This window comes from Astatotilapia calliptera, chromosome 19 (genome assembly GCF_964374335.1).
Source record: "Astatotilapia calliptera chromosome 19, fAstCal68.1, whole genome shotgun sequence".
NCBI lineage: Eukaryota > Metazoa > Chordata > Actinopteri > Cichliformes > Cichlidae > Astatotilapia > Astatotilapia calliptera.
This window is the reverse complement of record NC_137440.1, coordinates 30,236,715-30,262,219: the sequence shown is the minus strand read 5'-3', so window position 1 is coordinate 30,262,219 and position 25,505 is coordinate 30,236,715. Positions and strand designations below refer to the sequence as shown.

Sequence of the window (25,505 nt, the reverse complement as noted above, 5' to 3'; positions counted from 1 at the left end):
CGACTAAACCATCAAAGCAAAAAAAAAATCACGTATTTAATGTAATGTGTGTATGTGTGTATTCACACAGCCTGCCAAAGTTTCTATGTGGAACACAGTGATGACATTTTGTGCCTGACCATCAATCAACACCCCAAATTCCCCAACGTGGTGGCAACTGGCCAAGTAGGTATGTTTGTGAAAAGTCGCCCTCCTGTGTCAGCAGCTGCTTCTTTCTCTAGTCTCTGTCCTGTGTTGGATTACCATACATCTCCCTCTTATAGGCTTATCAGCACAATCAACCAAATCTCCAGATCACCATTTTTAAAACATGAATACAGATGAGGACAACATTATTAGCACTGCTATGAAATTTTACATTTTTGTTGAAGTTTTTCCAATGCCACTTGATGCCAAAATATAAAAGAAATCAGTTTAGACTTGAGAAAACATGTCAAGAAGTGGAGTGAGAAGTGTCATCAAGAAATTCAAAGGAAGCCACGTTGTACGTAACAAGCCTGGCAGAGTAAGGAAGAGACAGATTTCAAAGACTCGTGGGAGATGTGCCTAAAGACCCCAGAACAACTGCCAAGACTTGACGTAGCCGAGTCATTCTCCAGAGGACAATCACTAGAGCTCTGCAGAGGAATGGACTGCGAGGTTGGAAAGCAAGAAAACTGCACTTCTGCAGAAGAGACACCTTCAAGTCAAACTGAAGTATCCTAAGGACAACCTGCAGAAAGATTATGGATACTGGAAGTGTGTCCTTTGAGCATATGAGATGAAACTGGAGCTCTTTGGACACAGAAGCTGCTTATGTTTGGAGAAAGAAGGGAGAGGCCTACAACACAAAGAACGCCATCCCCACCGAAGCTGTGCGGACGCTGCAGTGTGTCAGGAACTGGGAATCGGGTCAAGGTGGAAGAAAGTCATGACGAAAGAAGGAAAGTAAAGATTTGGGAAGAAAACAGCAAAAGCGTGTCTGGGTCGTTGCATTGTCTTCCAATACGACAACAACCCAAAACATCCATCACTCCTGGTGATGAACTATCTCCGGAAGGACAAGATGTTATTTACTGGCCTGCACAAAGCCCTGACTTGAATCCCACTGAAAATCTGTGGGGTGAACTGGAAACTACTGTTGACGTCAGCGGATAATAAAAGCGAGATAAGCTGATTTCCAGAAGAAGAATGCGCTCCGATTTCAGGAGACATGTGAGACTTGATGAAAACTGCAGCAAACGACCGCAGGCAGCAAAATCCAGCAAAAATGATTCACAAATTGATATTAGCATCAGAGGGGTAATAATTATGACCCTTGTAGTTTTTAGCTTTTGTAAAAGTAAGTTTGAAAAAGCTGTGTTAAAAACTTAACACTTAGGGAAATGCTTAAAAAAATGACATTTTCAAAGTAAGGCTACTAATTCTGTCCTCATCTGTACCTGTAGGAATTTATTAAAAGTATATTTTTCTCACATTGTAAAAGAGAAGTGACAAAGGAGTTGTGACAGGACAACTGATCTCTTTTTAATTTGCAGATCACTTTTGTTAGCTAGTTTAAAGGCTAATGGTTTTGTTGAAGTTTTGGTTACCACTGCTGCTCAAAAGCCATGTTTTTGTCAATAAAAGTGTTTTTTTATTTTGGTTTACAGGTGATATCGGTGACATGTCAGGTAAGAGTTTAAACATTCAACAACTGTTAAGGATCTGACCACTAAGTATGTGAAGTCACTGCCATCTAGTGGCAATATCTACCTTCAAAAAGCTGCCAAATAAGAATATTAAATTTGTAGAGAGCAGTGTATAAAATAAAACAGAACTTTGAGGAATAGAAAATCATATCTAAAGGCGTAATTAAGAATTAAGAATAACTGTGATAAAATGTCTGTTTGCTTTCCCTTAGCCACGTCTCCATCTATCCATGTGTGGGATGCCATGACCAAGCAGACGCTGTCGGTGCTACGCTGTTTCCACGCGGGTGGAGTTTGTTCTGTTAGTTTCAGTGCCACAGGAAAACTCCTGCTGTCTGTGGGCCTGGATCCCGAACACACTGTCACCATCTGGAAGTGGCAAGAAGGTAGGAAAACAAAAAAGCACTTCCCTGATTTTGCTGCTGGGATTTTCACTGACAGAACAAACACGCTTGCTTTCAGGTGCCAAAGTGGCCAGCTGGATAGGTCACACCCAGAGGATCTTTGTGGCCGAGTTTCGGCCGGACTCAGACACACACTTTGTGTCTGTGGGCATCAAGCACGTGCGTTTCTGGACATTAGCTGGCCGAGCTTTGCTCAGCAAGAAAGGCGTGCTCAGTACCCTGGAGGACGCTCGGATGCAGACCATGCTTTCTGTAGCATTTGGAGCTGTAAGTCAATCCCGTGATGCCTGTTCTGCCTCCAATTTTAACACGCTGTTTGTTTTTACCTCGTGAATCAAGTCTAATAATATTTACAGCTCGACAGATGCCACACTGTATGCTTGAATGTGCTGTGAACTGTTTTTGTGCTGCTTGCTCTGCTCTCTTAGGCCACTAGATTAGTGCAGATTTGTTTTCTTTTCAGAATAACTTGACATTTACAGGTACCATAAGTGGGGATGTGTGTGTGTGGAAGGAACACATTCTAGTAAGAATAGTGGCCAAAGCTCATACGGGCCCCGTGTTCACTATGTACACCACACTGAGGGACGGCCTCATCGTCACCGGAGGCAAAGAAAGACCGTAAGTTCTTCTCTGTTACATTCATATGTTAAATTCCATATTAGTAAGATGTCAGGTGTCAGTTTATTATAGGCATGTATAAACACTGTGCCCAGGCAAAATATAGCTTGAGGAAACACCTTGCAGGAAATAATATTAAACCTAATGTTGAAAAATGCATATTAACAGGATTAAATACATGTATTTATTTAAGATATGAATGAAAGAGATTCCCATGGTTATTTTCCACAGGTCAAAGGAGGGCGGTGCTCTGAAGCTCTGGGATCAGGAGCTGAAACGCTGCAGAGCCTTTCGGTTAGAAACCGGACAAATCATAGACTGTGTTCGCTCTGTATGCCGGGGAAAGGTAGGTCACAAATCACACGGTGCTTGATTTAAAAAAATTGTCCAATTTTTTTAGAGTACGCTAGACCAGTCTACAAATAATGTTTGTGGTTTGCCACTGGGACCTTTAGGCCAGCTCTTAATCTAGTCTATTACAGGGATTTCAGATATGAGTCTGAGATATTCTGGTGCTCATTAGCTGATATGCTTTCAGCTGTTCTCTACAAGCTCAGTATAACTCTCTGCTCTGTGATAGCCAAGAGAATACTTCCCATGCTGCTGATTCAGATGACTTTCTTTTTAAATCATCATCAAGACAATCACAACTTTCAAGACCAAAAAAATAAAACCCTCCTTAATTATGCCTTCACTTTTCTCAGGACCGAACTTGTTTCATAAATGCTGAAGTTACCGCTGTTTCCGTGGTAATAGTTATCTGATACATCATAACTAAAAAAAAGATGACAACGGTTTTCAGATTTGGAGTCGGCAGGTGAAACTTTACTAAGTGCAGGTGAAAGAATCCCAGGAGCAAAATGCTGACCAGTGTTATCTCTTTTGATGTGCCAGGGTAAAATCCTGGTGGGGACCAGGAATGCAGAGATCATTGAAGTAGGAGAGAAGAATGCAGCGTGCAACATCCTGGTGAACGGACACATGGACGGACCGATATGGGGTTTGGGCACGCATCCTTCTAGAGACGTGTTTCTGTCAGCCGCAGAGGATGGCACTGTTCGTCTGTGGGACATCCCAGAAAAGGTCAGGTCTTACGTTGAACAGAGCAGCCTCAGATTTACATCAGTTTGTCAAGAAGTTAACAGAAACTCTGTGCTGGTTTTTCATCGCTATGTGGGGGGAACAGAAGATGCTGAATAAGGTGAACCTGGGCCACCCGGCGCACACCATCAGCTACAGTCCTGAGGGAGACATGGTGGCCATCGGCATGAAGAATGGAGAATTCATCATCCTGCTGGTCACCTCACTCAAAATCTGGGGGAAGAAAAGGGACCGGCGTTCACCTATTCAGGATATTAGGTAATGCACACAAAGCACAGTCAAACTTTCCTTCAGTAAAAACTTTCTGGTGTGTCTAAAAGTCTTTTCTTATTTATAAAAGAACATTTTTGTAATGAGGAAGGACGTTAGTGAGGTGGACCGTCTTGCCAGTTTTGTCATTATTTACACCCTTCAGCAGCCACAGCCACAGTCAAGCTCCCGACAAAATGTTTGTGTGGATCTCAAAGGATTAGGGCTGAAGTCAGCGAGTGCCAGCTGGATATGGATTAAGAGTAAGACATTTGTCTGGGACACATTATGATTTGCACTGTCCAGAGCAAGGTTAACTAAAACTAAACCAAAAACTATAATTAGATGTGAAAAAAGACATTTTAGTTAACCAAAAACTGAAACCTTGTGAATTAGAAAACTAAAATCAAATATAAGCCTTAGTTTTAGTATCTGTCAAATATTTTCTTACAACTTGCCTCATGAGTCACTGAAAGACACATTTATTGAGACTCTGGATGTCTACAATCGCCACACTATGTGAATAGATTCTATTTTTATTTTATTTTTTATATTTATTGACATTTAATATTTTTTTGATGTGATTTGTCACTGTGATATGTTTAATGAACCATCTAAACTGAAGTATACTCCAACTGTACTTGGCGTACTGTTAAACAAATCTGAGGAGAATTGTGATTTCATCTCCTCCTTCGCAGGTTCAGTCCGAATTCTCGCTACCTGGCTGTGGGCTCCAATGAGTGCGCCGTTGACTTCTACGACCTGACGCTCGGCCCGCAGCTGAACCGAATCAACAGCTGCAGGGACATCCCCAGCTTCGTGATGCAGATGGACTTTTCTGCCGACAGCAACTACGTCCAGGTGTGGAGGGCTCATTAACTTGTTGCAGGAGAGAGTGAGACGCTGGCGAGCTGATACTTCTCTAACCTGCCATGTCTTTAAACAGATATCCACGGGTGCTTATAAACGACTCGTGTACGAGGTGCCATCTGGGAAGCAGGTCACAGAACAGTCTTATATTGACAGGATCACCTGGGCCACCTGGACAAGGTGAGGGTCACACTAATAAGAGTAACAGAAGGCATCCTTATTTATTTGGAAACTAAGGAAAATGTCACTGTGTGTGTACCCAGTGTCCTTGGGGACGAGGTCGTAGGGATCTGGTCCCGTAACACTGACAAAGCAGACGTCACCTGTGCCTGCGTGTCCCACTCGGGCCTTAACATCGTCACGGGCGATGATTTTGGGATGGTAAAGCTGTTTGACTTTCTCTGTCCAGAGAAATTTGTAAGTATGATTGCATAATTTTATGATTGCGATTGTGTTTGATGTATTAGGGCAGCACCTGTTTTCTACTACCGGCATTTTTCTGGCAGTTTTAGTAACCCTTTGGACATTTTTAGGTATTTTTTTGGCGGTCTGTGCTGCTCATCTTAATTCCAGTCTGTGTCTCCACCGCCCCCTAGTGCCAATAACAAACAAAAAAATAGTAATACATGCAAACCTTAGGTCTGAGGGGATCAGTGAGATAAATGGTCTGAAAGAAGTGCACAGACTCTACTAATACTTGTCAGAACTTGTCAGAACATTTTTCAACAATAAAAACTTTTTATTTGATGCCACAAATCCATGTAAAAGTGACACTTTGCTAGTAGCCTTCAGAGCTGCCTCAGTTCCTGTGGAGGTCACTTGAGTACAGTGAACTAATTGTAATGTTAAACAAACCAGATATGATATGAGCTCTGTGGCATCGTGTGTTATCCTGCTGGAAGCAGCCATCAGAAGATAAAGACACTGTGGTCATAAAGGGATGGACGTGGTCAGCAGCAATACTGCGGCAGGCTGTGGAGTTTAAAAGATTCCCATTTGGTGCTAAGCAGCCCAAAACGTGCCAAGAAAATATCCCCCACACCATTACAGCAGCAACAGCCTGAACTGTTGATACAGGCAGGGCAGATCCATGCTTTTATGTTGTCTATACTAAATTCTGACCCTACCATCTGACTGTTGGAGCAGAAATCAGGACTCATCAGACCAGGCAACAGTTTTACAATCTCCCATTGTCCTATTTTGGCGATAGAAGCTACCACCAAGTTTGTTTTTCTGTTGATGTGCTGGTTCAGTGTGAAGGTTCAGTGTGTTTTCAGAGATGCTTTTATGCATGTTAGTGAGTTACTGTTAGCTTTCAATCAGTTTGAAGCAGTCTGGCCATTCTCCTCTCACATCAACAAGACATTTCCACCCAGAGAACTGGATATTTTCTTCTTTTCCGACCATTCTGTAATCCCTAGAGATGGATCTGTGAAAAAATCCCAGAGAACTAGACATATATATATATATACTCCTGTCAACATGTGATTTTATGACATATTTGTAATATGAAGCAGCTGAACAGGTATACCTAATAAAGTGGCCATAGAATTTCTTTTTATAATCATTTGTCAGTTAACTGACAAATTGATCACCTAGAAAAATTAACTTTATATAATTGTAATATATAATATAATTTATTCAAGCCTAATAGACAATTTTGTTTATCAAGTGAGCAGAAATAACAGAAAAATGCAGATTTCGGTAAAACACAATGGCACACCCATTGCTTTGCTATAAGCTTACGCATGTGATCCACGTGTAGATAATATATAAATGTGTTACTGCACTTTAAAAACTATCAGTAGCAGTTTATATAAATACTTTCTGTGTTCTGTTTCAGGCCAAACACAAACGATTCCTGGGCCATTCTGCTCATCTGACAAACGTACGCTTCACAAACGGAGATCGCTTCGTTGTCAGCGCCGGCGGGGACGACAGAAGGTATGACCGAGAATCCAAATTACACCATCGCTTACAAGTGTTTCAGTCTCAGTGTTAAGTGATGCAAGCCTTTTCTTTTATGTCCCTTCCAGCCTCTTTGTGTGGAGGTGTGTCCATGCCCCGCATTGAGGATCACACTGGGATCATCCAACATCAGAAAGTCAGGGGTCAGAAAAAAACAGAAAAGAAAACTAAAGGAGACATTTAAACAACGAGGAGGAGGAGGAGGAGGAGGGACCTGGCAGCTTGTAAATGAGATAAACCGGTGATTCGACTTACTGCCTCAAAACTAGGTGCATGCATATGTGCAAGGCTCATCTTCATCACAGTCCTTGATTGTGAAAACAGGCAGAGGGCATACAGCCCTGCTCTCCTAACATCACATCGTCACTGAGGAAGAAAAGAATAAAACACCTAATATGTGCATATCATTTCAGTGATGCATTATTTCTTTTTTTGAAAAACAAGCTTATCTGTGTACGTGTCCCAAATAGCAGTTTTGCCATGTGGCAGGCCTCTGAAATTGTGTTACTGACAATGCCATTTTTCAAAAAAGGAAACAAACATGTAGCAAACTGAATTAGCCTTAATCTGAGCGTTTAGAAGGGTTTGGATTCTTTTTGTATTGTTTCATTTTATTTATTTATTACCTTTTTTTTTATTTATTTTTCATCCATTTATTCTGTTTTTAACTGGTAATTCCAAATCCTGTGGCCTTCCTCCTGAATGTAACATCCACTGTTATGTTCTGGATGTCAGCATGCCAAAGCATACTATGCACTGTACACCTGACCTGCTCACTGTGTCGCCCTGGTGGTTCATTTAAGACGTGATAACGTGGTCGTGCTGTTGACTGATTGACCTCAACCCCCACCCAACCTACCCCACCCGCCCTCTGCAGTGTTCCCCTCATGTCATATTAACGTCCGTGTTTGAGGATTCGTTTGTGATTTATTAAAGGGTGTGTGCATGGCTTACGGGAAGACAATCTGTCTGAACCAAATTCCTCAGAAAACAAAAAGAACAGCTGTAAATTGAGATCTCGTTGCAGTTCCAGTGGTCACTTTTTAGTGTGCTGCTACGATATGTTGTTGTTGCATTTTCATGATTATGAGCGGTGTGATGTTTTTTCAACAGTGCGTTGATGTTTCGTGAAATAAGATATTGCTTAAATGGAATGTTTATCAGAGAATATTAAAAAAAAGTGCAAAAGATTTCCTCCTTGCATTAAGACTAACTACTAAAAAAAAGTTGCTGCATATTTTGATTTACATTTCATCAGTGTATATACCATTTGTAGATATTCTTTTTGTATATTTTTGTGAGATGTTTCTTAAATTCCACTTTATTAAAAAATAATTAAAATAAAACACAACCATGATCTTTGAAACTTGGACTCATCCGTGTTTATTGAGACTGATGATGCTTGAGAATTGCTCAAATATTCCCTAATGCACTTATTTTTAGAAAAATTATATTGCTACAGTTGTTTTGCAGTTGGGTGAATTCTGACAAACCCATCCCTGGTTCAGGTTTTCCTTTCCAAGATGAAGTATCCTAGATCACCTCCCAAGTGCCGGTGATCCAGCTCCACGTGTTGCCATCAAAAAAATTAGTGACAGCAAAAAATTTGAACCACAATGTTCATCGATTTAAGAAGGGCGACCACAAGAAGCTCGGCTTGCAGATTCTGCCCCATGATCTCCTCCCCAGGTACACGTTTGCTCAGATTTATTCGGGACCACAGCTTTTGCCACATTATGAGTTATAAAGTTTAGTTTTGTTGCACAGTAGGTTGTTTTACAGTAGCCAAAGCAAGAACTGGCTCCACACCAGCATCATGTAGGAACTTAAAATGTGCTTGGCACTTTGTGAGAACCAGGTTTGAGAATTAGTGCGTCTTGTTGAATTTGCACTGTGAAACTCTACTGAACTTTCTTGGTCTCAAACCTGTCCATGTGAAGGTTGGTTCCCAAAAGACAAATAGGAAAAACTGACTGCACTGACACCATGGCAGTAAAAAAAAGTTAGATTAGCAGGAAGCTTAAAGATTCCTTTATTTGTGTTGTGATTGTACTATATACAAGGGTATCTCTCAGTTGTCCTTCATTCTACTGCCTGTGACCTGGAAATCAATTTAGCTTACCATGTTAAATGAGATCTCAGTTCATAATATGGGACTGCAGAAGAGGAGACAGAAGGAGACTTTAACTTCCTAGGACCTGGCATCCACATATGTGGACATCACATTTTGGGACGTCTAGACCAAAATACTTAATTATTTTCTACAAGGGCCTGATAGCCACTTACGAGGACATTATACTGCCACAGTTCTATCAAAATTTGAAACAAATGTCCTCATATGTGGATCTCATTTTTCTCAAAAACAAAAATTAGGTTGAAAAAAATAATCTGGTAATTCTTTGTTTCTACATTCTTTAGGTCCCAATCAACCCAAATAGCAAAGAAAAGTTCAAAATGCATGCCATGAAAGAGTTCGGGTCTTAGGAGGTTAAAGGAGGATAACCAGGTGAATCCTAACTGGAATATACAAATTGACAAAAGAAAGAAGAAAGGGGGCCATCGTCTTTGTACTTAAGCCTACCATGGTTGATACCTACGAGCGGCCCAACATAACAGATTTCCTGGGATCACTGAAACACTTGAAACACCTCCGCTAAGCAAAGGAGGCTTTTCATGGAGCTGTTGTGTTTCACGAGATTGTGAAAGTAACAAATTAAAAACAACAGAACAGGTGAAAATCTTAAATGTGCTTAATTTATTACATATAAAACAAATATACTTTAGAACTTTATATTTATCGCCTATTTACATATTTTACAAGAACTGAATACTCACATACTTCATGTCAACCTTTTTTAAAGTACTGCTAAATATTGACTGTCAGTGAGCATCATCGTCTCCTATCTTGTACACAATTTGAAATAGAATACTGTTTACATCTGTTGTTCATTCAGTTCAAGTCATTTTCACAGCAAAAAAGACTAATTTTAATCTACTAGTTTTCATGTCGAGCTGTTAAAAGTGAAATGAATTATGAGCGGGTCCAATGTGATAAAATGATCTGACTTCTCAGTTTATTAGGTACAGTTATATATATATTAGTTATATATTATTATTATATTAGTTATCTTATGCACTCAAATGAGAAATATCTCTTCATATTTTATCGTTTTGCACATGTGCACCCAATAAACTGTGAAATCAGAGTGCTGCATATTACTGCTGCAGGTGTCGGGGAATGAGTTAGGCAGGATCATAGTTTAACAGAAAAGGAACTGCCACAGGAGCAGCCGTGATCAGCTTGTGGGTTCTTGAGCACTTGGAAGGCGGAGCGAATAAGCTCCTGACTGAAGTCCACCGTGGATCCTTTCACAAATTCCAGGCTCTCCTGGTCCACAATAACGCCAACTCCTCCTTTCTCAAACACTCTGAAATCACAGCAGTGGCACAGCTGATAAAAAGCCCATAAGGAAACAACAACAAGGAACATGTATCACTAGATTATGCAATAAGGAAATCTTGATTCGGGGTTGTTTACCTGTCGTCCTCGTTCTTCTTTCTGTCAACCGAAAACTTGTACTGAAACCCGGAGCAGCCTCCTCCCTCCACATATATTCTCAGGTACTCGCCCTTTTCCGTGATCTCCCCTAGTCTCTGTATTAAATAAGCATATTAGATATAACACATGAGGTACACATACTCATCTATCAAAACAGAGAGTGAATGATAACCAATTTTAGCCAGCTGGGGTCTTCCTGTGTGGAGCATTTTCCCACTAAACAATTTGGAAATAGAATATTTAGCAGAAAGATCAAAATGATAAAAACACTGATATCTATTTCTGAATTAAAAGGCATCATAAGGAATGTGGTGAAAAAGATGTGGTTGTCTTTCCTGAGCTGCTGCCACTGCTTTTTGTTCTGGGTATTTGTGTATTTTACATTACATTTGCTGTTGCTGCATTTCTGATATGTTAGGTGTTTGTATGGCTGTTAGCTCATAAAAAGGATTAGATCTAAAAGCACATGGGAGTTCCTGGTAGAATAAAAGTAAGTTTGAAGGAAGGAAAACTTTTTTTTTAATTAAGCCTCTCAACGTGTAAAAAGTGTCTGCAGTTTTCTGATGCTGGTGTTTGAAAGTTTGAGATCAACTGTATCTCGTTGTCCATGAGCTAATTATTGTATACAGTATATTAGTGTGTAGCTCTGTGTTCAAACATATGTTCTCTGATTGGTACAGACCTGGGCCCGTATCCCTAAAGAATCTTTGTGCAAAAAGTGGCTCCTAGCGGCCAAATTCTAAGAAAATTCTCAGAGTCATGACGTTTTCTTAGAATTTCCCCTAAAAGTGACACGACAATCCCAGTTAATATAAAAGCTATTCCTCAAGATTCCTAGCGCTTAAAAGGGCTCCTAAGGCGAGATCTGCTAAGAGCAGGGAAGAGGACTTTTAGTGGCTTAGGAGTTCCCCTAAGCAGCTGCACAAAATGGCCAACAGAAGAGGCAGGAGAGATGTCCTGCAAACACTGGATGACAGGGAATTATTGAGATGCTACAGATTGGATCGTGCAGGAATCATGTTTGTGGTGGATCTCCTTAGAGATGCAATTACTTCACCAACTCGACGCCACAACGCTATTACACCGGAGACGAAAGTAATCACAACCCCGAGGTATTTGGCAACCGGGAAAATGCAACAATGCAGCAGTGATGACTTGGGTCTGCAATCACAGACATTGCTAAAAGCTGAGCCATGTTACCCTCGTTAAGACCACACTGGACTTGTAACGTTGTGATTTCTACTTCATTAAGGACAGCCTCTTGAGATAGGCCATCTTGTTTTCAACGGGGTCCATATGGGAGTGAAAGTACAAAATATGCCAGCTAGGATATTTATATGAGCAAATAAGACACGAATCATTATTTGAACAGGGTGTAATGAGTTTAAGTTTTCACATATTTTAGATTCTACTGGCTATAACCCCGACAGCTTACTATTCATTTTCCAGATATTTTCTTGAATGTGAAATATTATTTACAATTACAGTCAGCATAAGATTAGAGTGTATAATATGTTTATTGATTTGAGGGTACATCCTTTGCTCATTATCACCAAAAGCTCATTTCCATCAAACTTGTAGGATCAACCAATCACGGCTTTTGAAATGATGACTCATACCTAGCAACGGGGTCAACCACACCTCCTCACTAAGATAGGATTTTCCATCCATTCCTTGCTCAGAGTTCACTGAAAATGTTCTGGAATCACTTCTAAGCTAAAACTCCTGGCAAGGAATTTTTAGGTTAAGTTAGGAGCTCTCTGAGAGGATTCTCAGAATCTTTAGGGATACGGGCCCTGGAGTTTTTCAGGGTGGACCTACAACCTTAGCATACTTTGAAAACTCAAGTTTATATGCATTTTGATCTGAATAACTTTTCACCTTGATGAACTCTATTGGTAAACTTCAGAATCAGAATCAATCAGAATCAGAATACTTTATTAATCCCGAAGGAAACTTGATTTCTTGATGATTTTTTTTTTAAAATTGTGTGTGTTTTAGTATTTACAAAAATTAAACACTAGAAAAACTGACAGTGTCATGGCGTCCCCAAACAACAGGGTTAAATAAGCTCAGTCTAATTGGTCTCTAAAGGAGTCAAACTCTTAGCCTGAATTATGGTGACTTGGTGTTTCAGCTTTTGAGGTTTTAGCAGAAAACAGCAGTTTAAGAGTGTGTCCTAACCTTCACGCATGACTCAGTGAGGTGTACTTCAGATGAACCTGACACCCCTGGCTTCTCCTGGGTGGAGGCGCTGCTGTAGCACCGAAGCCCGGCTACATACAGCGACTGGGAGTTGTGAGGAAGACGGTGTAATTGCTCAGTCACGTTGAGGATGTTTGGGAGAGTGGATGCCCTGCAAAACAACAGATCACACTTGAGCGTTGCTAACAAGCCTTCTAGCTCGTTAGCATAACGTTACTTATTGGTAGCATTGAAGGCTAACCTGCTAGCTAGCTAGCAGTAGCTACATTTTTTACACAATCAGGACTTTATTAGTTATTACTTTTTTAGAGAGACGTTTAATATGTCCTGCAATTTGTGAGAAATTAACTTTACCTAGCGAGAGTCAATAATCTTGACTTCGACGCAGATATCATTGCTCCTCTCACGAAGGACATCTTCCATAACAGATGTTGCTAAACCCCGCCCCTACATCGACGTATATTATCGTGCCCATGTTAGCCATTTGATTCGTTGTACTAGCTGCCAATCATGACTCATTGGGTATTCGATACCTTAGTCGTGGCTTGCAGGCATATCTCTTCTCAGCTCTTTGCCCTTGTAGGTGGAGCTTAGAGAGAATTTGTGCGTTTCACGTCTGATGTTTTGATCCTCCAATTACAAGGCAGAAGGCGGGGTATTAAGAAGGGGTTAGGTTCCTGACAGGCTCACCGTCGGGTGGAGGACACGCCAGGAACCTTTTAAATACGCGCCGCCTCTCGTAGCTGACAGTGCAGGAAGAAAGGTGGTAGCTCTTACGACGTCGTCAGCTAAAGGTATAATTTATAGAGTTTATATCGTGGTTTTCAACAAAAATTATACGTTTTATTTTGCAATTTTACAAATTTTCCATCAAGTTTAAGTAAATGTCGTTGTTATTAAGCTTTGTACTCAGTGCTGTACTAGGGACGTCCGCGGGACGAGCAAACAAGTCATCTGACTCAAACACTGACTGCGGGGACTGAGTTTGTTTTCCTGTGGAGTAAAGATTTTTTTTGTTCCTTAGGCGCACACACAGCAAAGGGGAAAACATGGACGCCCGGACCAGTTTCATTGTGTTGTGCTTGATTGGATTCAGCTGCGCGGAAACGGTGAAATTTTTAGATTGCGGTAAGTTACGAGTCACGCTGATGGTGATGATTCACTTCTCCATTTAAATGCTAACTAAGAGACTAATTTTAACCCGTGTGATCCGTCGAAACTGTTGAATGTGCGATTAATACACTTGTTTGTTATTAAACTTATTGAATCTCTTTAATCGGTTTCATAGACTAGTTTTCTGTCACTTATAGTCTTGGATATTTTAATTATTTTTGATTTTCGTCCTTCAGTTCAGATTCCAGGATGGGTCTCCATGATTCAGCTTAAGTCATGTGTTTTTGTAATATGAGTGGTATTTGTCAGGAACAAGACTCAAGCCATTCAAAACTGGTATTGGAGTGAAAGTAGATGACTCATAGATGTCTCTAACATGTACCAGTGCTTCCTCATGCTGCTGTATCAAGAAAACAGGAAAGCTGACTGACAGAATTGTGCACTTTGTTTTTTAAGTTCACTATATGCTTTAAAGTTATTCAACCTGTCCTCCTCCACCACGCTTAAACAGAGGTAGCACCGTTCACGCCTAGATCTTCATGCGCACACACACCCCTACATGTCCATAATATAAACAGCCACACAAGCTCTTCTTATATATTTTGAACAACATTTACCACACAATAGTGAGGCTTTGGTGATCTAACCAGATGCCACCCTGAATATGACCTAGACCTGTATTTGTCTTGCAAAAGCATGAATCTGGTGGTTTAGTTGCACTTTGCGATGAGTTCACTTCAATTTTAAACTTTTTTTTTTTTTAAGGCAGAACTGTAAGCATGCACACTATGAAATCCCTCCAATCCTGTTTTGTTTTTCTGTCTCTCTTCAGGCTCTGTTTCTGGGAAAGTGGTGACGGTTGAAATCACCCCTTGTCCCAGTCAGCCCTGCAAGCTAAAAAGAGGAGACTCCTACACAGTCAATGTGACATTCACCTCTGGTGAGTGAGCCCCATCTTTTAGAAATGTTTCTCCCAACGTCCAGAATATAAATGCATTTCTTTTACAACTAAAGCTTTAATCACATTGTCATGTTTGCTTCAAGCTGTGCCGAGCCAGGAGAGCACTGCAGTGGTTCACGGCGTCATCGCTGGCGTTCCTATCCCCTTCGCTATTCCGATTGTAGACGGCTGCAAATCTGGAATTGAGTGTCCCATCCAGAATGGGCAGACTTATCACTATGTGGCTACATTACCTGTAAAGGACGAGTATCCAGCTGTAAGTAGTTCATGCCACCCTGGCAACAGTCGTTTGCTCCTCGATACTGGTCATTATCAGTTTCTTTCCTGTCTGCAGGCTGTTGTAATGTGACAAATCTGCATTTAAAGGTCTCTTATGGTTTTATTCTATGGAGATTTAAACAGTAATTGACTCCTTCAGGTCATGGCAAACTGTTAGCTGGGAAAATGTGTGCAAGCATGACTATAGTCTCTAATATTCCATCATGATGATTTTGTTAATGTGTACGACTAGTTTTGCTTTAAGTTTTCAGCCTGTATCAGTAATTCTGGACTCTGCTCTTATACCCTTTATTTCTCTTTTCATTGACATCGAACATGCACTCTGTTCACTGGCTACTTTTTTCTTTTTTCTTTTCTTTTTTCCCCTCCAGCTCAAGCTGGTTGTGGAGTGGGAGCTACGAGATGACAACACGAAGGATCTCTTCTGCATCAAGTTTCCAGTTGAGCTTGTGTAGCAAACAAGTAAATGCCTCTGAAAGGGAACTAGTTTTGACAAGTGTTCTACTAACATTGAAAGATCTTGTTTTATATCGATCAAACTGATTTTTAAGTGTTCACTAGTTTGCAAGACTTTATCGCACATCTAAAATTCTGCTGAAATTAGAGGCTTTTGTTTTTTCTCCCCACGGTCTTCCTAATAATCAAATTACGAGTTGTGGATGTGTGATTGACCCTGAACTACATTCCACTGCTGTGGAACTGTCTTGTCTTACTGGCTGCTGTGTAGTCAGAAGGTACATGCTGTACTGATCTTTACTATGAATTTTGTAATATTTCTTGTTGACCGTGTGCAGCAAGATTTAAGGAAGGGAATTGTTAAAGAAAATTCTAATGGAGCTCTAAATGTGTGCCCAAATAGCATTTTTTGTTACATGAATGTGTGTTTTCAATAAAACTTTGTCAAACACCTAAGGCCTGTATTTTAATATTCAGGGTATCCTTCCATCATCTGGGTTCACTTACCCGAGCACTGTCACAAAAGCCCAGGATTTACCATGAGTGACTGCAGAAAGCTTGGTTCATATGAAAGGCTTGACACCGGCAGCATCTGACCAATAAAGACTAAAATGTCAAATGCACAACAGCTGATTCTTTAAAAAAAAAAAAAAAAGGAACATGTAACTTTACTATACGGGAACTGAGGTTAAACATAAAAGCAAGAAAACGGTAGTATGAGTGTGTAAGAGGAAGAGCTTTGTAGAGTGTTATAGTTGGATGTTCAAGAATTGATTCATATTTCATCAAATTGTTTGACTTTTTCTTTTTTAATATAAAAATGCTCTGAGTTAAAGAGTAAATATAAAAGTGGGCTCAGTCGAAGTACAAATAAGGCAGGTTTTATAATATACTGGGACTTTATAGAATTTGTTTTTTGCAGCTAACAGAGGGGGGGGGACAAAAAAACAACAGCAAGGGATAATCACAAACGCTGACATGACACACTACTGAAAAACTTTCAGCCCTCATAATCTGCACGCAGGCCTGAGGAGGAATCTTCAAGGAATGGTGATGCTGTTTTCTGGTGTCATTAGGTGATTTCATACCTGCTGATCTCTATTCTGAGAAACTACCCTGCTCTGCAGAATAAGTTGCCATGGCAAAACAAGAAGTGAGCCAGACTTCTGGATAAGAGAAAAACCTGTTTTGTAGTTCAGGCATCTGGTTACCCGTCGGGGAACTTCCATAACAACTTGTATAATAAAGTTATATAGTCAGACTGGTATGAGGCAATTGCTTTTATTTATTTCCTTTTATTTCTTTTGGCTCAACCTTTTTTGGTGTCATCAGGTCTAATCAGGCAGCTCGGAAAACACGTTCTTCAAATGAGGAATGAAACTACACTAATAAAAAACCAATAAGGGAAAGCTCAATCATCACAGTTTAATGCAGTTAAACTTCCGAGATATCAGTCTGTGCAGTAAGGAAGTGTAAACTGTTGTGACTCCATTTCACCTGCCTTGGTACAAATGAAAGTGACAAAAGGTGCACTGCCGAGGCAACAAGACCACCTTCAAGAAGGGAGCCAGCCAGTGGCAGCCACAGGTCATCGCTCTCTCCTGATTCCTCTTGACAAATTTTCTAGTTTTGCTTCCCCCCCCCCCCATGTCCTTGTCATTGCTGATAACATTAGACCATATCTGCAGCCCTCGCAGGTTACACGTCAAGTTAAGCTTCTCCTGGTTTACCAGGGATTCAAGTACTTCTGATTTGGGCCTTTTTCAGAGGAGCTACAGTATCCAGAGTCATACACAGTGAAGTTGTAATACTATTAACAAGATAATCAATGTCTGTGGGAGGAGGGCTTCTTGTCTGTCCTTGTATGCTGCGTGCACATGCTTAAGGCTCTACGCCCCTGGGTTGCTTTGTGTTGTTTTACTGTTCTGTTTTTGAAAGAGCAAATTAAACCATCTTTTTGAGTGGTTGGATGTTTTTAATTGGATCTATAAAAAAAATTACTGCCCGGATAAAGGTTTTTATGCTGGCTTTAAAACTGAAAACCATGACAAGGCAGAGATGTGCGAAGTTTCCCACTAGCTCCTTGGGAATTACCTTGTTGGTGCAAAAACCCTCACTCATGTCTGGCAAAGCAAATTATGTGTTTTTCTGACAGGCTGTAAGTAACAAAGTCCATAAAGATACAATTTAAATTTGGTTCTTTGCCAATGTCTGCTGGGGTAGTTAGTTGCCTTTTTATGGTTGAATGACTCATGTGTAAAAGAATAAATAATTGTAAATAATCCCTCTGAAAATGGTCAAGTAAAAGGACCAGATTAAAAATGAGGGGAAAAAGCAGCCAATGTAAAGAAAAACTTGCCTGGAGCCTTGAGAACTATTGTACAAGACCACTTTAAAAAAAAGGAAGAAAGTCTGTCTCCTTGGAAGCACAGTATAAAGAAGAAAGGGGTGACTCAAGAGTTTTGCACAGTTCTATTGTAAAATAAATGTAAAAATAGAAAAAACTAAATCTGTAAACTGCTGGTCATGAGACAAACTCAAAAACTGCATACTTCAGAAATTTTATTGGTCTGAACAAAGGCCAGAAGCAAGGAATGACAGTATGAATGCACAGATGTAAAGAGTCTGTAGATTTGATAATACTGATGAAGAAGTTTAACCAGGTCACATGCAGAGAAAACCAGCGTTTTAAAGCAGCTCTGGAAATCCTCGCTGAGCGTTAACACAGGCTGTGCAGTTTGATAAAAAGACCAAAAGGTTTGAACAGCGAAATATCTTCAAGCCTTTCACTTTTACAGCTAAGTCTGAAATGCAATGAATTGTGCAGTATGCAAGAAAACCCCCCAAAGCAGAATAATAAAACACAACTTGATGAGTTAGTAGATACTCAAATTACAATGTAGTTAGAGCTGTTAAAATAAGTGCTGTCCCTGACCTAGTTAGATATATATATATATATATATGGAAAATGAGATTAAGGCAGTATATGCTTGGAACAAAAACAGTTTCAGCACTTTCACAGCTGAATAAAAGCTAGTTGAGCATATCTGAGCATCAGGTCACAGGTTTAGTGCAAGCAGGGCACGGGGGGTAAACAGGACCAGTATTAACGTAGCTCGCTGCTTCTCTCTCTTGACATTTCAAAGGACCACAAACTTTGCAGAATTCTTAAACAATGTGTGGCGTTACAAATTTTTTGAAAACACAAAAGCTGCAGTCTTTCCACAGTAAAGTCAACAACACTATCACCACAGAGCCCTATACAGCCAGCCCATACCAGCCACTAAACCTAAGGAAATAACATGAAGTAATTCAATGGCATGAAACTTAGAACAAAAGCAGTCGTAGTTGGGTATCCCTTATTGTATGGGAGCTAAGCAGTTGGATATCACATAACCGGATAAAGTATATGAACAAACTTAGTGTTGGCTCATACTCAAACATTGCCGTCATCATCAACCCCCGTGTCACGTGTACAATGTATGCAGCATCTTGGTCCTTTTCATTGTCCGTTTTGCTTCAGCCTCTCCAGCCGCTGGAGCAAAGCATTCCCAAAGGCTTCTCTGTAACCCGGACTGAGCGTGTCTAGGAGCGAGTAAACAGTCTCGTGATACTGAGTCGTCAAATTCTCGTTCACTTGATCGAATGCATAGCCCACCACCTGTTTGGGAAGAAATCAGTGATTTACTGTAAAACCTCTGCACGGTTTGAAGTCTTAAAAGTGAACGCATGTGGGTAACGTGTCACTGCATCGTCTCACCCTCAGCCCAGCCTCAGTGAGCTCCAGACAGTAACGGTTTCCCTCTCTTGTTTCCACATTTATGTAGGCCACGTCGGACGCGCTGTTGAGACTTTGTGACACGTGCATTTCAGACACAGCAAAGAGGACGTCGTTGACCACTGCTTCAGCCTCTAGTCTCATGTCCTTGACGTCACCGAGCTCAACAGACTCTTCATCAAAAGCAGAGACCATGGACTCCTCAGCCTGGCAGTCTACCTCCATCCCCTATAACACGTTAAAACAACAGCATTGGTTGATTCAAGTGTGATGGGCATAAAAATTGAAAAATGGTGGTTTTTAGAGGTTACATTCAAGATTTTTGAGAAGATTAATTAGTTTCAGACTATGCTAACAAAAAGAAATAAAAAAAGACATTAAATAAAATCAGAATTCTAGAATTAATCATTTGATATCATTGTGAATTGAATATCTTAAGGGCCTTTACTAACCTAAACTGCTAACCAAGATTTTGACCCGTGAGGATCTCTTTTGCATTTCAAAATACCAGATTAGTTTAATTTAAAAAAAAGAAAAAAACTAAACAATCATAATGAACAAAGGAAAAAAAGGCTTTAAAAAAGGAAACGGGATGCTAATTTATAAACAAAAATTCCAGTCACATAAATGGGATGAAATATGCAGTGAAGCATAAACTCAAACTCACGGAGAGAAGTCAAAACGTCCAAGGTATCCGAAATATCTTCTGAAGTAAATGAGGTACACAAACTGGGACTGACTGGTCACCTCCAAAATTAGATACATAGTTCACCAAAAATGTTGTAAAAGGGACAAAGTTTGCATTGCTCAGGTGAATTCCAGCAGGTTTTGAAGGATTAGCTAGTAAACGTCTGTTATGATTATTTTTGACAGCAGCAATTAAACGCATCATGATTATAAAGTTAAAACTAGATCTGCCAACATACCATATGGGGAATCTATCTGATAAAAAAATAACCTTGAGATCCTAGAAAGATTTATTTATCTAATGATAGAGCCATATTTCTATGATATTTAAACAATGAAGCCAGTATGTGCCAAATCCGTGTTTAGCTGTTAGCATGCAACCTTCATTTCACGTATCCGTCTCTGTGCTTTGGCCCCCAGTTTTTGTGTCTTTATCTGATTATTAAAAACAGTCTGTCATTGGTGGAATCTGTACAAGCTGCTTAGGTGTTAATAAAAAATTAAGTTCTAAAGAAAAACAACCTCTTTAATACAGGATATAACTAAACCAAAGCCAAGTCTGATCATGAGCTGGTGGATGTTAAAAGGTTAAGAGATGCCTAGTCTTAAAATTCAGTTTGGTTGGTTTTAGACTTTAAGACTTTTTTAGGAAACACAAAGCTGACCATCCACCCATTTTCTTCTACTTATCCAACTCAGGGTCACAATGGGACTGGGGCATGTCCCTGCATAGGGTGAGAGGCAGGTTACACCCTGGACAGGTCACCAGGGCTACAGACAAAAACACATCTGTGTGTGTCACATCTGATCTTCCTGTGACAGTGTATCTCACCATGTCTAAAGCAGAAGTGAAACATGAGGATCTGACGTGTTTGTTTAAAAAAAAATGCAAAGTAGACTATTTTGAATACTTAGCATCCTGTAGGAGCTGACTGTGTGACTAAAGGTTAAACCTGTATTTTTTGGAGCAACCACTGGACAATTTTAAATGTTTGCTTCACTTCCAGAGTTCAATACAGCTCCTCTGAGAAGGAAAACATTGCACCAGACACGTATCTGAAGGGGATTTCTCAATCTGTTGTCAGCTGAGGGAACTTTAAAACACTCCCTCGACACAAGAATGGTTGTGTTGCTCCCGGCAACACAAAACAGCAAATTTTGATTGATGGTGGTGTCAGTGTTTCCCAGTGCTCGACTGGACAGATTTACAAACTTTTACAGGCTTTTATTTTAATTTTCAAATTTGACTGAAAGCTGAAACCGTACCATACGAATCAGTAAAAACTACTCAACGTATCACGTGTTCGACTTGCTCCGTGGCAACAGGTATTTGTTGCGCAAGTTCGGTTTTGTCACACCACGTTTACGTCAAGCTGCATAACATTAGGAGCTTTTTTTCCTGCATATCTTGCCGTCTCGTGGTTCCTAACTGGTTTTTCATCATTCACACGGGTGGCTTGATGCCTGTATGGAAAGCAGCCTTGACCTAATCCATACCTTCGATGTTAAAAACACAGAGAATGATTTTTATGGGATGAGAAAGTAGAATAATGGACATTAAATACCATTCTTGAACCAGGAAGAGTACAGTTTTTTAGTTTTCTGCTAACCAAAGTGTTTTAAGACTAGGTTTTTGGCAAAATATCTTATAAACCTTAGATTATAAGGTTTATCCACCAAACCACTGAGGTAGTAAAAATGCTAGTGATCAAAAATTATTGGAATAAATTCTAATTGTGTACAAACAAATTAGTGTATAGTCCTATTTGCTTATAAAAAAAATGTCAACAGATGTCTACAGCCACTCCTCATTTTTCAACAGTTTGCCAGAAAAATGGGAAGGTGGAGTGATTAATTGAAACATGTGCAAAGACACATGGAAATGCAGTATATAAGGTGAAAACAAGTTTGAAAGTCAATATTTTTTTGTAATTTCTTTAAGTAGTAGAACAGGCTTCTTAAAGGGCATTTAAAGCTTTTCTCTCTATGTTGGCTGCCTTTTGTTCTACTCTCTGTCAAGATGATCCCAAAATGCTTCAATTATGTTGAGCTCCTCTCTGGGGAGGCCAATCCTTCACTGACAGTCTTGTAATCGTATGTTTTTCTATTCAGGTACGCTTTTACTTCATTGGCAGTGTGTTTGGGATCACTGCCATGCTAAAAAAAAATGAATCTGTTAAAAAGCTAGTAGACCAAAATCTGCAAGTACTTTTCTGTGTTCATAATTTCATGTATTTTGACAAGATCCACAACACCACTGGCTGAAATGCACCCCCCAAACCATGACAGAGCCTCCACAGTGTTTCACAGATGGCTGTAGATACTCACTGCTGTCCTTCTCTGATTTAAACTATCATACCTCAGCAGTTTTCCCTGTTTGCCTTCCTTAAGAATGGCCTCTCGACAGCCACACTTCCACTGAGATAATTTCTGATGACTATGTGTTTTCCTGACAGACTGCTAGCAGCAAAGAGCCTCAAGATACAATTTAAAATTGGTTCTTTGCCAAGTCATTTGTTATGTGCAGCCAGTTATGTCTGCTCTTTAGTTAGTTCATACCTTGAATTATGTGCATTTTTATGGTTGAATGGTTTCAGAGTCAGTGTGAAATGGTTTAGTAAAGAAAGAAAGAAAGAAAGGAAGAGCAGCCAAGTGTCAAAAGAAAAATCTGCCTGCAGACTGAAGATTTTTTGTTCAAGACCACTTTAAAAAAGGAAGAAGGTCTGTCTCCTTGGAATCAAAATATGAGAAAATGAGGGTGACACACGACTTTTGCACACTACTGTAATATAATAAATGTAAAAATAGCATAACATAGAAATGATCAAATACAAGGAACTTAGAAATTTAAGTGGTGGTCATGAGACATACTCGAAAACTGCTTACTTCAGAAATTGTATTGGTCGGAACAAAGGCCAGCAGCAAGGAATGATAGTATGCATGCACCACAAAGACTTTTAGAAAGCCTGGAAAACTGTTGCTCAAGAAAACTTTAGAGAAACACAGAAAACTCTGAATAAAAAGAATCTGAATGAAAATCTACATACTGCCAACGGAGACATGCCAAACTGTGTTTCATTGTTATTGTAACAGTTACAATAAAGATCTATTCTATTCTTTTGCATTAAAAATAATTCACTGTTTAAAGCGAAAGCACCAACATAAAAGCAAAAAAATAAAACAAAACGTGCACCATCAGCATCTTGTCCTGTTATATAGCCATTATAAAGCGTTCTACTTTCCATTATCTGATAATTACTGTTGCACCACAGTGTGTGGTATCTGATTGTAGTAATAAAAGCAATGTAACAGCGACATCTCGAGGACTGTGAGTAACCTTACCTTATTGCTAGCTGTGCCCTGTCCACAAACAAACATCATAGTCAGTGGTAATGAATAAGTGTGCGAATTTAAAGCAGCTATTATAAATAAAGTCCGATCAGCTGTGGCTAATTTAAACAGCTAACAGTTGCTACATTTTGGGGGAAACTCGTAACTGAACCACTGCCCGCCATACCATACTTCTGCCACTTTCTTTAAAATTATACAGCGAGTTCTAGCTTAGACCCTAACTGATGGGTTTACTCAGATCACGAAAAAAAAAATCATTTCTAACTAAAGTGCGTTTATTTTTCTCACCTCCTCACAAGCGGTGTTCTTCCGGCTTGTGGAAGCTTCCAGCTCTCCGTGGGCAGGACAGTCCAATCAGCGCCACCTCACGTTAAGCTGCTATCTTTTGTTAGTCTAATTTATTCACAGCCGGATAAAAGCACATAAACCGACGCTATCTTTCTTTTTTCAGCGTATTATATTTATGTTAAAGTATATTAAACCTTGGCCCACTAAGTGCCCGGTGGACTACACAGCTCCGCCATGTTATGACATCACTGCCTAATCCCACCCCGGAGCGTGTAGTTGGTGCGGAGTCATGAAAGTGTTTGTAAACAACTCAGTCAGAAGGTAACTTAACAGCTCTACTAATATCCTCAATTTTTTTTAATTATCCCACGCGTGACTGCTTATAGAATCAGTGTGTATTTAAGCAGCGCTTTGGTCAGTTTGCATCTGACGTGTGAGGGTAGATATCTTTAGTTAGTGTTGGGTTTTAGGGTTAGCACCCATGCTAAATGCCAAGCTTGACGTTAGCCGGCAATGCTAATGCTGCCTCACTCTTCCCACAGAGGTGGTAAGCTAGCTAACGTCATATTTGCTAGCCGGCTAGTTAGCTCAATGACTTGCCTTTGTCTTGCCGACAATAAAAGCGCAGTTCCTGCCGTTGCGTGACAGCTTTGTGTAGGTTAATATAGCCATGGGTAAATGTGTGCCATCAAGTTTGTGACATGCTGACAGGTATTTCCAAGGCCTGCACCGGCTTTAAACGGGGTCAGCGTACGCTTAAACAAAAAAAAAAAATCGACAGTCTAGATTGCACTACATTACAACGCTCATTGCTGCTAGCAAGCAATTTAAAACTACCTTAAACTAAAGCATTAGCATTAATTTAACTTGCTGTTTTCGAGTATTTTATGTTAAGTCACTTGTTGTGTCAAGTGTCAAATTACACAGGGGGGTGGCACCATTTGCATGTTTTTCCTGCAGGCGTAGCAAACTGGAGTCGGACCAATCCCCATACACATCTCCGAGTGTCATCACATCCTCCCAAGTGTACCAGATTGGGGGTGATGAAGGATGTTTGAGGTCACGCTTTCTCGACGGGTCAACGGGATGACACAGCTGTAACGTCACTGACTAATTTGTAGCTGTTGAAGCAGCTGTAGGATTGCACGTGCAGAGCATCAGGGCGCCTTACACTACCTGTGTGTTGTTCACCTGCTGAAGTTAAGATGCCTTGGCCCTTTTCTGAGTCCATTAAAAAGCGGGCCTGCAGGTACCTCCTGCATCGGTACCTGGGCAACTTTCTGCAGGAGAAGCTTAGTCTGGATCAACTCAGTCTAGACCTTTATCAAGGCACTGGGTCTCTTGCACAGGTTCCACTGGATACATGGGTATGTGTAGTGCATGTGTGTTGCTGAAAATACGCCAGATTAAATTATCAGTTAAATAAACTAAGAGGTCCTCTAATGTTTTTTTATTTTTTTTAAAAAAAATTTAAAATTTTGTTCCTCAGTCACTCAATGAGCTACTGGAGACTGCAGATGCTCCTTTTGAGGTAATCACAGGGTTCATCCAGACCATCTCTCTGACAGTCCCTTGGGCAGCACTGCTGCAGGAGAACTGTGCCCTAGAAATCAAGGGTTTGGAGATGGTTCTCAGACCAAGACCAAGAGTGGGTAAGGATATATATATATATATTTGTCCCTCTACAACACCTGAGAAAAAGCTTAAAATTAGTAAAAGTAAACAGTTTTATTTTATACATATGAGTAGACAAGTAAGGTAATCACTGCTGGTTATACTTCCAGCATCTGGCGTTGAACCCATGTACTGGTCCAGTTTCATGACAAGCAGCATGCAGCTTGCTAAAGAATGCCTGAGCCAGAAACTAACCGATGATATGGGAGAGAGCTTCCAGCCATTTGAAGGACTGGAGAAGTTTGCAGAGACGATAGAAACAGGTAAATTG

The 25,505-nt window shown here is 40.2% G+C and overlaps 5 protein-coding genes across 11 annotated transcripts in view; 3 read left to right on the top strand and 2 right to left on the bottom strand.

The window, feature by feature from the left end:
• The window catches only part of eml5 (EMAP like 5), a 49,288-nt gene extending 41,039 nt beyond the window's left edge, over window positions 1–8,249 (top strand). For 4 of the 5 annotated variants that reach the window (XM_080293493.1, XM_026151798.2, XM_080293492.1 and 1 more), the window contains 13 exons: window positions 71–169; window positions 1,632–1,652; window positions 1,883–2,056; window positions 2,133–2,341; window positions 2,538–2,695; window positions 2,927–3,041; window positions 3,590–3,778; window positions 3,882–4,054; window positions 4,744–4,906; window positions 4,992–5,095; window positions 5,179–5,332; window positions 6,759–6,859; window positions 6,952–8,249. In XM_080293493.1, the coding sequence (XP_080149619.1) occupies window positions 71–169; window positions 1,632–1,652; window positions 1,883–2,056; window positions 2,133–2,341; window positions 2,538–2,695; window positions 2,927–3,041; window positions 3,590–3,778; window positions 3,882–4,054; window positions 4,744–4,906; window positions 4,992–5,095; window positions 5,179–5,332; window positions 6,759–6,859; window positions 6,952–6,988 (1,697 nt within the window). In that variant the 3' untranslated portion in view covers window positions 6,989–8,249. Of the gene's footprint in view, window positions 1–70; window positions 170–1,631; window positions 1,653–1,882; window positions 2,057–2,132; window positions 2,342–2,537; window positions 2,698–2,926; window positions 3,042–3,589; window positions 3,779–3,881; window positions 4,055–4,743; window positions 4,907–4,991; window positions 5,096–5,178; window positions 5,333–6,758; window positions 6,860–6,951 lie in introns of those variants that run through there. The other variant, XM_026151799.2, reaches the window with a different exon arrangement.
• Window positions 8,250–9,615: 1,366 nt separating this feature from the next.
• isca2 (iron-sulfur cluster assembly 2) lies at window positions 9,616–13,160 on the bottom strand. Its single transcript, XM_026152447.2, has 4 exons — window positions 13,002–13,160; window positions 12,627–12,798; window positions 10,422–10,537; window positions 9,616–10,311 (listed from the first exon to the last, which is right to left on the bottom strand). Exons 1-4 carry the CDS (start codon window positions 13,061–13,063, stop codon window positions 10,137–10,139), a joined length of 525 nt encoding a protein of 174 aa, XP_026008232.1. The 5' UTR covers window positions 13,064–13,160; the 3' UTR covers window positions 9,616–10,136.
• Window positions 13,161–13,225: 65 nt separating this feature from the next.
• Window positions 13,226–15,907, top strand: npc2.1 (NPC intracellular cholesterol transporter 2, tandem duplicate 1). Its single transcript, XM_026152448.2, has 5 exons — window positions 13,226–13,441; window positions 13,672–13,775; window positions 14,593–14,700; window positions 14,805–14,977; window positions 15,372–15,907. Exons 2-5 carry the CDS (start codon window positions 13,697–13,699, stop codon window positions 15,453–15,455), a joined length of 444 nt encoding a protein of 147 aa, XP_026008233.2. The 5' UTR covers window positions 13,226–13,441; window positions 13,672–13,696; the 3' UTR covers window positions 15,456–15,907.
• gskip (gsk3b interacting protein) lies at window positions 15,499–23,827 on the bottom strand. 2 transcript variants are annotated; one of them, XM_026151597.2, is made up of 3 exons: window positions 23,561–23,827; window positions 19,217–19,462; window positions 15,499–19,117 (listed from the first exon to the last, which is right to left on the bottom strand). In XM_026151597.2, the coding sequence occupies exons 2-3, from the start codon at window positions 19,457–19,459 to the stop codon at window positions 18,959–18,961; spliced, it is 402 nt and encodes a 133-aa protein (XP_026007382.1). In that variant the 5' UTR covers window positions 19,460–19,462; window positions 23,561–23,827; the 3' UTR covers window positions 15,499–18,958. The 2 variants fall into 2 exon arrangements, with proteins under 2 accessions (XP_026007382.1, XP_026007381.1); XM_026151596.2 differs by lacking the exon at window positions 23,561–23,827 and adding an exon at window positions 23,264–23,459.
• atg2b (autophagy related 2B) overlaps window positions 23,761–25,505 on the top strand; it is a 19,570-nt gene continuing 17,825 nt past the window's right edge. The window contains exons 1-4 of one of the 2 annotated variants that reach the window (XM_026151594.2): window positions 23,761–23,881; window positions 24,521–24,927; window positions 25,050–25,212; window positions 25,345–25,497. In XM_026151594.2, the coding sequence (XP_026007379.1) occupies window positions 24,766–24,927; window positions 25,050–25,212; window positions 25,345–25,497 (478 nt within the window). In that variant the 5' untranslated portion in view covers window positions 23,761–23,881; window positions 24,521–24,765. Of the gene's footprint in view, window positions 23,882–23,917; window positions 24,928–25,049; window positions 25,213–25,344; window positions 25,498–25,505 lie in introns of those variants that run through there. The other variant, XM_080293490.1, reaches the window with a different exon arrangement.